The sequence below is a fragment of the Tribolium castaneum genome, chromosome 3, assembly GCF_031307605.1.
Source record: "Tribolium castaneum strain GA2 chromosome 3, icTriCast1.1, whole genome shotgun sequence".
NCBI classification, from domain to species: domain Eukaryota; kingdom Metazoa; phylum Arthropoda; class Insecta; order Coleoptera; family Tenebrionidae; genus Tribolium; species Tribolium castaneum.
Window position 1 is genome coordinate 14081118 of NC_087396.1, and position 12724 is coordinate 14093841.

The 12724-nt window shown below is 31.9% G+C and overlaps 3 protein-coding genes across 4 annotated transcripts; 2 read left to right on the forward strand and 1 right to left on the reverse strand.

The window, feature by feature from the left end:
• Window positions 1-1665: 1665 nt before the first annotated feature.
• LOC103313709 (uncharacterized) lies at window positions 1666-3516 on the forward strand. The gene is made up of 5 exons (XM_008197704.3): window positions 1666-2213; window positions 2450-2587; window positions 2636-2808; window positions 3013-3148; window positions 3195-3516. The coding sequence occupies exons 1-5, from the start codon at window positions 2157-2159 to the stop codon at window positions 3237-3239; spliced, it is 549 nt and encodes a 182-aa protein (XP_008195926.2). The 5' UTR covers window positions 1666-2156; the 3' UTR covers window positions 3240-3516.
• On the reverse strand, window positions 3172-5881 carry Trax (Translin associated factor X). 2 transcript variants are annotated; one of them, XM_064355596.1, is made up of 5 exons: window positions 5748-5881; window positions 5420-5616; window positions 4098-4317; window positions 3644-4047; window positions 3172-3461 (listed from the first exon to the last, which is right to left on the reverse strand). In XM_064355596.1, exons 3-5 carry the CDS (start codon window positions 4226-4228, stop codon window positions 3277-3279), a joined length of 720 nt encoding a protein of 239 aa, XP_064211666.1. In that variant the 5' UTR covers window positions 4229-4317; window positions 5420-5616; window positions 5748-5881; the 3' UTR covers window positions 3172-3276. The 2 variants fall into 2 exon arrangements, with proteins under 2 accessions (XP_064211666.1, XP_008195924.1); XM_008197702.3 differs by lacking the exons at window positions 5420-5616; window positions 5748-5881 and adding an exon at window positions 4365-4484.
• Window positions 4457-5334, forward strand: AP-2sigma (Adaptor Protein complex 2, sigma subunit). The gene is made up of 3 exons (XM_970383.4): window positions 4457-4593; window positions 4674-4823; window positions 4866-5334. The coding sequence occupies exons 1-3, from the start codon at window positions 4591-4593 to the stop codon at window positions 5139-5141; spliced, it is 429 nt and encodes a 142-aa protein (XP_975476.1). The 5' UTR covers window positions 4457-4590; the 3' UTR covers window positions 5142-5334.
• Window positions 5882-12724: the final 6843 nt, after the last annotated feature.

The window sequence follows — 12724 nt, forward strand, 5'->3', positions numbered from 1 at the left end:
AGTGATGAGTTGATGACTATACAGGAAACAGATAAATCAAAATCATTGGAAACTCTCCCATGTTTCACTGTTAATTTATTATGAATTAAAACACAATTTTCTTTCTAGCACCTTTTCTTATTAATAAATACATACGTTATAATTTTCATGTAGTGGTTCAAAATGTTTTTGGGCAACTTCAAACAACTCCAAAATTTCCAAAGACTTGTGGCCGGACCAAGAATATTTTTTCTCTAATTGAGTGAAAAATTAAATTAACACTCGTAGTGTAAACGACATAAAGAGGATTAAATACGCTACAGTTTGATGCTTTGATATTGTTTAAATTCAAAATATGGTTGTGAGTTTATCAGGCACAGAAAACCAATTTTGAAAAAAAATTATTATACCTATTGGTGTTTTTATAGTGGTTATTGCTATTTTAATGTACGCAAAGTATTCTTATTTGTTAACACCATAAATTATATCGGTTTTTCACAAGATTTCAATTTTTTTTGCCCAAAATTATGGTAGCCATTTCATAGAGAAGCACTTAATTATTCAGCAATTTGCTCTGTTTGCCTCAAATTTGTATCATGTAATGTCACTTACTTTCACTAAAATAAAATAAAATGTTTTTTAAACTCGCTCTAGCCAAGTTTTATGGACATTTCTGTCTTTACAACCCTCTTGAGTTATTAAGATGGCAAAAAAGATTTCGATTTTTTTATGTTTGATTTTTACAATTTATGTCGAGATTTTGGTCGACTTCCGGTACCCGGAACATTTTTCGGACAATAACTCCGATTCTATTAGGCGCAAATTTATTAAGCTCTTTTAATTATCTATCTTTTTAAAAAATCTTTTTAAAAAGGATCATTGTTTTGGGACTAATACTTTTCGAGATAATTGCAAATAAAAGCAAAAACATAATTTAAAAACTATTGGGAATTTAGTAATCTTCTCGACGCCAATCCATTTCACGAAAAATTTTGCATAGGTTTACGTTAAAATAGTTCCAGTTTTTAGAAAAGTTTTGGCGTAATTGGAAAAAAATTCAAACTTAAAACTGATTAAAACTTATACCACCTGATAGATTTTAATGTGCTCTTTACGATGGAATAAAGTATTTCCTAAAATATTTCGCCGTAATCGACGTTTGAAAATTGATATTTTTTCTCAAGATATCGCCGTGAAACCTTTGCCTTTTTATAGAGCTTTCTATGGTTTCTCCATTTTTTCCCTAATTCTAGTAATACGTACAAAGTTTCGCCGTAATCGGTGTTTAAAAATTAAAAAAAGTAAAAAAAGTGAAAACTGCAATCTTTTATTGAGTTTTTCTTGGAAACTATACCTAAGACTTACACCAAAAATCAAAGAAGCATCAAATAGCGCTTGAAATTCTCTATTTTTTTGTCAAAACCCAAAGGTGTTAAAAGCTTTATACAAAAAATTCATAACTCACAAAACTAAAGAGTTGTAGAGCAAAACGGTTTGTTCCAGTGGATAAAATCGCAAAAATTACCTACCCTTATACCTACTCTTAGATAATTGTGACTTCAAGCTATTAAGACACTATACAGCCTAATTTTTTAATATTTTTTATTTGGACTATAACTACAACTTTCAGAGAACAAAGATAGTAATTTACTTGAATTTGCGCACGAACTACGAGTCAAAGTGCCTATAAGAATATGTGCCTCTAAGAAGTGTGAAAGTAGTTATTCTAATATTTTTTTTGTATTAAATAAGTCTTGTATAAAAAAAATCTTCTAATACTATACGTTTTAACCTCGGTTACTCGGTTTTAATTTTTTAACACATCGAGAAATTTAAGTACATTTATCAAAAGTTACTAACTTGTTTTCACATTTTTTTCTTACATTGTTGTACTCATAAAACACTAAAATGCTATTTTTTTTATTTTGGTGAATGTTTTTACTTTCTACAAATACACGCTTCTAACGATGTAATATAATTTTTGGCTTGTTTTTGCCAGAGTAAATTTCACCCATTCATTTATGTCATCGCATGGTACTGAATAGAAATTTCTATACCTATGGTTAATTTATAAACAATAAAAACCATAGTTCCCCTTTTATTAAAGTAGGACATCATGACCAGCATCGCATGTATACCATCATTTGTGATCTTCACTTCTGTTTTTGGACACGGAAATGATAGTCCCAGCGTTTGTGCCCATTTTTCTGACTGCAGTTTTAACAGAATCGATCGTAAGTACCGAATTTATTTTATTCATTTAATACTAATCAAATGTTTATTTCCTATTTGATTACATAATGAATTAATATAAACACTAATAAATTGTTACTGTTTACGTGATACTTTCTAACAAGAATGTCTCTATATTTTTTTATCTATAGCATTAAATGAATAAATGAAGTTTTTAAACAATTAATGTAAGCGCCAGATATGACTAATCCTTGGACTAATCTGTGTTTCCCCGAAGGTCAGTGGATATTGTGACAACTCGACCAAGGAAATGGTATCGATAAAATTATACAGAGACATCAAATATTTTATCCTTCCAACTTCGGACGAACCTGTGGTAACGTGGATGGACATTCAGAAAGGAATTTACCCAAATGTACCCTAACTTTTACTTATTATTTTTTTAATGCAATAGATATTATAGACCTCGCATATTGAATCACAACTAGAAGTCGGGGAACCAATTACGGTTTTCATTTATTTAAAAGATCCAAGCAATTTGTACGACATTATGGTGAATGACTGTTGGGCCTTTGACGACCAAAATTACGAAACGGCCAAGAACAAATTACATTTAACGGAAGAACACTCCAGGAGGTAATAACTACACTGAGTATAAATAAAAACATGGTGAAAAGTGCTTTGCAAATTTCATGAACGTTGTCTCATGTAAAAAAAACATTTTTTTTAGTTTATTTAAAAAAGACAACTAAAAATTGATCAATTTAAAATTTGCGGGGCCCTCTTGGCTACGTTTTTTATTATAATCACGATGCATATACAACCAACTTTTTATTTTAGGAAACGCAAACTTATAGATAAATGGTATAAAAGTGACAAACTTAAAGGAAGCAGCCTGAAATGCTTTCTGTATACAGACATGCCGTCCTTTAAATTCCCTGATAAAGATCAGGTGTTTATGAAATGTGATATTCAGGTGAGGGTTATTAAAACAAGATAAATAATCAATTTTTTATTTCCAGTTATGCTTCAAAAGTTGTGACAAACTTAAAAAAATAATAACTTAAAATTTGTGCTTACAAACTATTGTGTAAATTAAGAGACTCAGTAAAAACCCTCATCTTCTTCAGTGTTCATGTCACTAGATTCAATAACGTTGACCAACATGTGTTTTGGAATTTCAGATCCTCTTATTTGTATATTGTAACACACAAGTTCCATTTTAGCCAGGCTTTGTTTCAGAACGTATGTTTTACGACCCATTTCTTTAGCTCCTGGATTTATAATGCCTAGAATAAAATAACATTTTGTATATTTTTTTACACAAATACACTTTTATTCTTGGTTTTTTTTTAATCAACACAGATAGGCAACCAACATTACAGTCAAGTATACTGTGGAGTATTTCCCCTATTTTACGGCCGATTCCAGAAAAATAATTTTTCTACCTAATTTTTGAGTTAGAACTTACCTAAAAACCCTGTGTAGATATCTTTCACAAAATTACAAGTTTTGAAACAGTCGCTCACATTTCCTACTCCCAAATTGTTAATGCAACGTCTCATTAATTCTCCCGTAAAATCCGCAATTCCTAATATGAAATCAAGCTGTGGAAATAAAAGACTGAATTTTTCACCATCTTGCTCATACTGGAAAAATTTATTGATAGACTCCCAACTTTCAATTTTATTGGAATGCAGGAACTGATAAAAAACCAAGGCTTCAATAAATTCCTGTAGGCCACTTGTGTAAGCCTTCTGATATTGATAAGAATCAAAATCTTTGAGAATTGAAGCTATAGTTTTAAAATTCTCATCTGTTATAACTTTCAGTCTTTTGCAAGCTTCATCCAAGACAGCTTCTCTTTTCCCTTCTCTACAATTGTTTAGACTATTAAAACAGATTATAAACAACAACAATCATACATATCAGTGTTTGTAGAATGTAGCAAGAAAATGATACGCTTGTTTTCGATTGTAATATCTCGACTCAGTTTTACAATTTTTTCGTAACGGTCGTGTTTCTCATCCAGTTCTTTCCGAAATCCAAGAAACATCTTAATTACACGGTTATTCTCGTCAATATTTTCCAGCACTTGGCGCCCCTTTTCGCCAACTGTAATTTTCGATTTACCATGTCTTGAATCTAAAGTTCAACAATGTCATGAATGAAAGTTAATATTTCCAACATACTTCTATTTCGCGACATGATAAGACTTAAATGTTTACATAAAAAAATACATTCAAGAAGAATCAAATTAATTTATGGACACTCCTAACCTCAATTATCACTGTCAGACTGACAGTGACACCTAAAATCCCTAGAAGTGCCCCAAAAAATTGTTATCTGACTCGTTGGGAGGAGGTTTTGTTCAATTAAATAACAAAACCTGCCGAATTATTATCAGAAATTTAAAAAATGGTGAGTTACTGGTGTTGTACTACGTTTGTGAATTGTTCTCGACAAGCTTAATCGATTCTAACCAATTGTTTGACTCCCAGATTCGTTTTATATTAATCCAAAACCGGGCGGGTAAAACACGTCTAGCTAAATGGTACATGAACTTCGACGACGACGAGAAGCAGAAACTGATAGAGGAGGTGCACGCCGTGGTCACAGTTCGCGACGCGAAACACACAAATTTTGTTGAGGTGAGTTGTCCAAATGGGGGCTTGAATGATGCCTTTTTGTAGTTCCGCAACTTCAAGATTGTCTACCGTCGATACGCCGGCCTCTACTTTTGCATATGCGTCGACGTGAACGACAATAACTTGTGCTACTTGGAAGCAATACATAACTTTGTTGAAGTACTCAATGAATATTTTCACAATGTTTGTGAGCTAGACCTCGTTTTTAATTTTTACAAAGTGTATACCGTTGTTGACGAGATGTTCCTGGCGGGCGAAATCAGGGAGACGTCCCAGACCAAAGTACTCAAGCAGTTGCTAATGTTGAACTCACTTGAATAATTTTATCAAAAACGATATCATATTGTAGAATCTTATTTTATGCCATTCCTGTTTTTGTGTATATGTTTAAATGCAGGACCGTTGTTTAAGTTAGAAAATATCGGCAAGATTGGGTGTATATCTGAAGTGTAAATTTCTTATTGATTTAATTATGAATTATGTATGAAGAGCCAACATGAACAATATAAATACATTCCGAATTTTTATTTATTGTAAGTATAGAAGTGTATAAATGCTGGTGTTCAAATATAAAAGTTAATAAAAGCTTCAAGTTTTACCTTGTGAAATTTGGCATTTTCTATTATGCCTCAACTGTTACGGGCAACAGTTACGTCTTCTTCATCTAAAATGCCTTCTGGAATACTTCGCATGCGTTTTCTGTTTCTGCTTGATAATTTTGTCTCCACGTTAGGGAGATTAAGTGATGGAACTGCAGTTTTTTTAAGTCTCGCCTTTTTTACAATTGCTGCTGAATCTTATTCAACAATTAATACATGAAATAATTCTTACATCATTTCGTTAAACTAAATAAAAACGTGGTCAAGAGTACTCTCATCTTAACCAAGTTCTTTGGACTTACCATGCAGTTATGGTAAAGGTACTTACTCTTGGGAAGGTAATCTTTTCTGAAATGAAGCGAACAAACTCTTATTTTTGGAGAAACTTCTTTCTTCATCAATAATACTTCCAAGAGCTTTCTCCTGCTTACTTTTTCTTTACCCCCACATAGTCGTTGGTGGTTCGTCAGAAGATATGAAAATGCAAATCTCTATGTTCATCCTCGACTTGCAACCAAGAATACAATTTGTGTTGCGAACGATTTTGAAATAGATTTTGGGCATTTTGGTTTATAAACCAAAAAAAACATTTACTTATAAATAACTACTTAGAACAAGTAAATTACTGTAAATAATAATAATGGCAGTTAGATCTCACACCTTCCAATCCGTGCAAAATTTTTCAGAACTGCCTTTAAGCAGTTCTGAAAGCTCCTGCCAGAGTGCAGTAAGCTGCTAAGCTGTGGCTAAGCGCTACGTTATTTGAAATCACAGGGTACACATGGAGTTATCAAAAAAGACTGCTTATTGAGAGAACCGTAATCACAAACCCTTTCACCTTATTTATTTGAAATAAAATACTTTTGAAAGAAAAAAAAATGGTAGAGCTAGGAAAAAGCTGCAAGATGCTTGTCAGTATACATATTATTATGTACATTTGCGGCCGTTGAAAACTAAATTCTATTTTTATTTTTAATTGATCTTATTAAACCTTCAAAATTTATAGAAACACTTGTTCCCTAAGCATTTTCTCTAAAAAAAATCTACCAACTGCAAATCTTTGGGTGATGTGCTTTGCGAATTTTTAAAATATCATATAAGATAATAAATAACTGTCAATGGTTATCAAAGGACGTAGTTGTACCTACAAGAATTTATACATGGTGTTTTTTTATAAGTACAGTTAACCCATTATAAAATAGGCCCTTGACTCTTATTAAACTAATAATTTTACGGTTTCGGTACTAATAAAAAAGTCTTTCGAAAAGCAGCTGAACTAAAATAGAATCTTTTAATTAACGACTAATTTTTGATATTTTATGATTTTTTAAAACTCACCCAGCGACGCTAAACGTTTTATTTTACGAATTTAATAAAAATCATACAGGGTGAATTTGATAGTTTTGCATATATTCTCATAGGAAGATAAGCATAGATCTCAAAAATAACTCAACTTGCTTTATCCGAATGTTATAGTTTCTGAGATATAAGCGTTAAGCGTCAGAATATTCGTCAAAAAAAATACATTGTGAATGAAGTTTACGTATTTTGAGTACTTTATTCCCAATTTACATGGCTATTAATCGAAGACATTTGAGAAAATGAAATTTGTTAGTATTTTCTAAAAAAAAAAGATGCAAAATCTTTACCTTTTTTCTAACTTTTTTAATGTAAAGACACATTTTTCGGTGGCTGTTTTTGCAAATCATAACAAAATTAAAAAAAAACATAATACGTTTTGAAGGCAAGTAGGTTTTTTTTACTTTTTTAGAACAATTCACTTTGTATATTGCAATAACTTAATTTTTGAATGCACCAAGTTACCAAATTCAACGTTAAAAAATTGTCGCGGATGCAGTCTTTGCTTTTACCAGAAAAAATAAAAAAATAAAACAAAATAAAAAGCCAAATAAGAAATACCTAATTGCATAATTTCAAGTCGCGAAGCAAAGTTTGTGGTTTAGGAGAGATCTTCATTTTTTTTCTAATTCATTTAAGGTGAGGGAGATCTGTATTAAAGGTTTTCTTGCGAAAACTGTACAGTTAGTTACAGCGGAATACAACAGATTAAATTAAACCGTCTATAGTTTATTGGTAAACGAAGTTTATTATTAAAACGTAAGAAATGATCATTATACTGCTTTTATACTTATAAAGTTTTCTGTACAGTTCCAGTTTACTGACTTGAATTGTTTTTTCAAATTTCAAATCACACAAATCACGTCATTTTGCATAATAGTCAAACGTCAGTGAGCCTTTTCCATGTTTTGTAATAAAAAAAATATTGCGGTCTTAATCGTAAACGTTTATGTCGATATTAAATCCCAACCCACTTACAGTTAAAACAGTATTACACGTTCTTTCTATTAACATATTCCGACCTACAGTTGGCTTTGTGGGCTGTTTAGCACAAAAATACAATTAAGTTATTCTCTGCGGCAATAAATGATTCCTTTTCTGTTTAATGTTGCCAGCGGCACCATCAAAAGGACATCTTTTCACAAACATTTTGCTATTTCCTGATATATTACACTTCCACGGGTCATGTTTAATTTCCTTGATGCACAAGTAGGCGTATCCTAGTCGTATGTCATTTGTTTGATGTACAGCCTGCTAAGTCTCCTGTGACAAAATTAAAAATGTCGGCGGCTCTTTTGAATAACATCAATCGAGTGGAAGCCTCGTTGGCATGAGATTATAATTATCGTTATTATATTGTCCACATTGGCGCATTTTATTGTATGAATTAGCACCATTGTGGTGAAATTTTTCGAATGGGATAATGAGACAAGATAATACGCCACTTTTAATTAGCTATTAATTCGGTTTTGCTTAGTGATTTAAATTTCCGTGGCTGTTAGTGGCTCTTCTGTAAGTTCGGTTTACCAAAGCGGAGCCGCCACAAATAATTAACCCACATGTGAAACTGATACTTTTAACTGAGACGGCCACAGTTTGTTCTTTTTGCCACTCCATTGGTTTTAATTGGGTATGCCCACACGAGTCGTGAAAATCGACAATTTGTACGTACGTGTACAAATAGCTAGTACTGCAAAGTTCGAGTTTTAAATTTTTTTGGTCTTTCATTCGTGCTAAATTAATTAAAAATGACAAGACTCTGCCCTGGGCCGGGAAAGGAGGATATTGAAACCAGCATATGTCGGACTTTGATGAATTGGGCCTGCGGCGCCCCTTGAAGTTCGACTTTGACGGAATTTTTGTCAGTGGAGGAGGAGGAGCGACTTATTTAAATTCCCGTTAATAAGATAGGTTTTCCTTGTTGTCCCTGGTTTTTCTGTGGTCGTGCCAGATGTTATAATAAATAATGAAATTAATCTGTTGAAAGTACGCTTTCATCTACTGTGTTTCCGCAATATAAATTTCAACACATCCATGATCAATCATTTGAAAATTCAAGCGTGGTAATTTGTGTCTTCGGAGCGCTGGCTAGAAAGGGGACATGATTTAAGGCACTTCAATTTATACTTTTCTAACACGAACTCAGATACAAATATTAAAAACTGAGATACGTAGGTAGGTACAGTAAGAACAGTGAAACCTCCGAATAACGGACACCTCTTCACAACGGACATTTTTGTAGGGACGTAACAAAAACTTTGGACAATATTGTAAGAAAACCTCTCTACAATGGACTCTCTGTACAGTGGACGTAGACAAAAAAATTCCTAAACAGACAGAAAGTATGGTCCTAAACGCACCATGTAGAAAAGAATGAAAAATTCTATACGGAAAATACAACTGTCAATGAGTGTATGCTAAAATTTTTAGGAAAACCTAATGAGAAGATTGATGAAAACGATAGTGATAAAGAGGAAATTCGCTTTAGCATCACAGAAAACTCATGCTTTCTGAAAAAAATAGATGAAATTATGTGTCATGTAAACGATTACTGTAAAATTCATGGCTCCTAAAAACAACCAAATAAAAATTGAAGATTTTTATAAAAAAATCTGTTTATTTTCGTTTTTAATGATTTTGATTTTATTTTGAAATGATTCTGAATAATAAAAAGTTTAATAACAAAATGTTTATACTGATAAGAATCTTACCTACAGATATCAAACATCAAAAAAAAAATTTAAAGAATTAAATAAACTTAAAACTTACATAAAACATATTTAAACTATTTAATATTTAACATAAGTTATTCAAAAATTCTGCGTATCTACTAGTATATTTTTTATAAAATATATTTTTGCTGCTGTTTTAAATTTGAATATGTTTGGTGGCCAGTTTATATATGAAAATTGCTCACCGCCCATTAGTGGACATCTCTCTACAACGGACAATTAAGATTCCCTCTCGGTGTCCGTTGTTGAGAGGTTTAACTGTACTCTTAATTTAATTGATGTCATTTACCTATTAGGTAATGAGGTAGTTTCCAATGAGATTTTCTGATTGGAACATCAACACTTTTTTATAAATGATGATTTAATCATCAGTTTAAATCAAAATAACATAAGATTTTGTGAAATTCGTAAAGAATTTCTAAGTTCTAGTAATTTTTACTATTTTTTACTTTTTTTAAATCAAAAATAAAACTTGGTCTTATTTTTCGATTGTGGAAACAATTACTTAGCTAGAAGTACACTTTTCTAAACTTAAACGAGTATGGAAAAGTTGTAAGGTAAAGCGCTTCCCAAATTTTGTAAACCAGTTTCCTCAAGATTTTTTGTGATTTCTTCATGATTTTCCCATTCTCTTTAATTTCATCAAGATCTTCTCAGTTTTTTTAATTGATTTAAAAGTATGTGATTTTAAAATTAACTGTGCTCTGGTGATATGAGACATTAATTTTGTATCATTTATTTATTTTTTTCTACATTATTACTTCGAATACACCCGGGGTGCACTGTTATTACTTGTTATATTCGTTTTTTTATTTATGTGTCCTTTTTTTACCCTTTTATTTCAACTTTTAATATTTAGTCGAACTGCTCTAAACATACACAAATACTATTTAAAAGATTCTTTATTCTAATGTGTGTCAACATTAATTTTGCAATCACAGTAGTTATAGTACCCTGATAAGGGTTGAAGAACACGGTATAAAAAGGGTCAAACTCGCTATTTTTATAAAATTATTTATCTCTTCTCTACCTACATAAGCGTGCAGAAATAATTTTTGTAGATCTTTAATTAGGTAAGTTGGAAAAGTCTGTTTAATGTTAAAAATATCCACCTATAATTTATAACTGTGCAATAAAAATAAAATGTTCCTGAAAGATTTATGGCGCCGGCTTATTTATGTCATTGTGCCCAAACGTATTAATAAGTAGTAATTTTCACATAATTATGTAATTACACTCGAAAATGTTCCTCTAACATAAAACTAGGGTGACATCTTTTGAATCAATGTCTTTGTACTTTCTAAAAAACAGATGGTTTGCGGGATAAAAGCATGAAATAGTCGGAAAGTACCCATGCAATTAAGCCCTAAAATTAATTTTCGGGGGTTCACGGGGGGAAACGTATTAGCTGAGACACAATCAGTTAACGCGAGTACCTAAAAGTTGTGAAAAATTGCAGCTCTGGCAGCGAATAATTGATGTTGACTTGCAGTTTGTGTTTTAATGGAACATTCATTTTTTCTGTTTACAAAAATAATGATTGATTGGAAGATTGGATGTGATTAAGGGGTTGATCGGTGTTCTGATCCATGTCCGCCTTGATGATCAGGTCAAGCGTCCCATGACGGTCCCATGCTTGGCTGGGATTTATCGGCTGGATGCATGCACGTGCCAGACTCGTACACACAACTTCAAACACTTCTGTCACCACCGTCGGTCACACTCTCTGACCGACGGGAAAAATAGACTAACAAGACCGAGGATTGACATATGGGCTTCAGGAATTACACGACTTGAATTAGCCCCCACACTTGCCAAGCACCGAAAAAAGTTTTACTTGACTTCAGTCACCTTTCACCAAAAATCGTCGAAACTTTCGTAGATTAGATGGTGGTGGTTTAATAATAAGTCAGATTAGTTGGGCTTATTTTTGAATTGGCACGATTTATTCGTTGCATAAAAATAGATAATTATTTCCGTAGCAATTAGAAGTGGACATGAATATTAAAAACGCTTTTTCCGTTGTAAAATAAATGCTAGGGAAAGCACAGTTTGGCATTAATAAGTAAGGAACACGTGACGGACGAACGGAAATGGGCGTAGCATACACAACTGAGACATGGCTGGTTAGGGTCCCTAGCATCCGTGTAACAGCGATCATCAGGACACTTCATTTCATTTCCCACTGGTCATTTACTACTGTCACCAACACCCACATGGATCGAAACGCTCCATACGAATTTTAATGCCTCCCAACCATAAAGCATAAAAACTACGTTGCTATTAATATTTTCTAAAGAGTTCAGTCCCTTAGTTCAGTCCTGAATGCTTTAATATATCGTTTTCATTTTTCGTTTTCTGAGTTTCTTAGAGACAAGGGATAAGCAAATAATTACTCAAAAAAATCATCGTAAATTTTTGATTTTAATATCAACTGGGAGTTTATGGAAACCGTATCTGTAGGTATATACAGAAGACACAATATAGCGGACTGTATCAATGCTACAGTAAATGACAATGAAGAAATCGTACTTTATAGTCAACATTTTTCATTAGAAAACCATTAAAAAACAAAACTGAAATCGTTCACTTTGAGCGTTTTACAGATATAAGGACATTCAAAAGTTTTATTTTTTTCTAACCACATGATAGTGGACTTGTTGAAGTGAACTTGTGTTTACCTATGTTCATATAGTAGGTACAGAGTGAGTTAGTAAAGTTAATAAAGTAACACATAAAATTTATATTTTTGTTATTGTAATTTTTCAAAATAAGCAAGAAAACAATCGCACCTTATAAAATTAAACAAAAAAAAAGATAAAGCTTTTTATGTGGAATTATCAATAAATTTTTTTAACTTGTTTACTTTTTTCTCCTTTTTATATTTTTTTAAATTAATTTTTTATTACTTACCAGAAAGATAAAAGAGTATACAATCAAAAACAGTAATCAGAAATATCGGTTGTCATTGAAAAAAATTAAAAATAGCGTCATTATTCAGAAACCAGTGACCGGTTCGAGGATTTTTTTTAAAATGGCTCACAACAAAAATATGAATTTTGTGCTACCTACTTTAAAGTCACCCTATATCCCATATGTATTTTAATGTTGATAGATATTTATTATTTACTGTGTTGATTTTTTTCATGATTTCTTATTCACTGAAAACTTGCTGAATTTCGTAAAAATTACGTTTTTTCTATGAATTATTTAA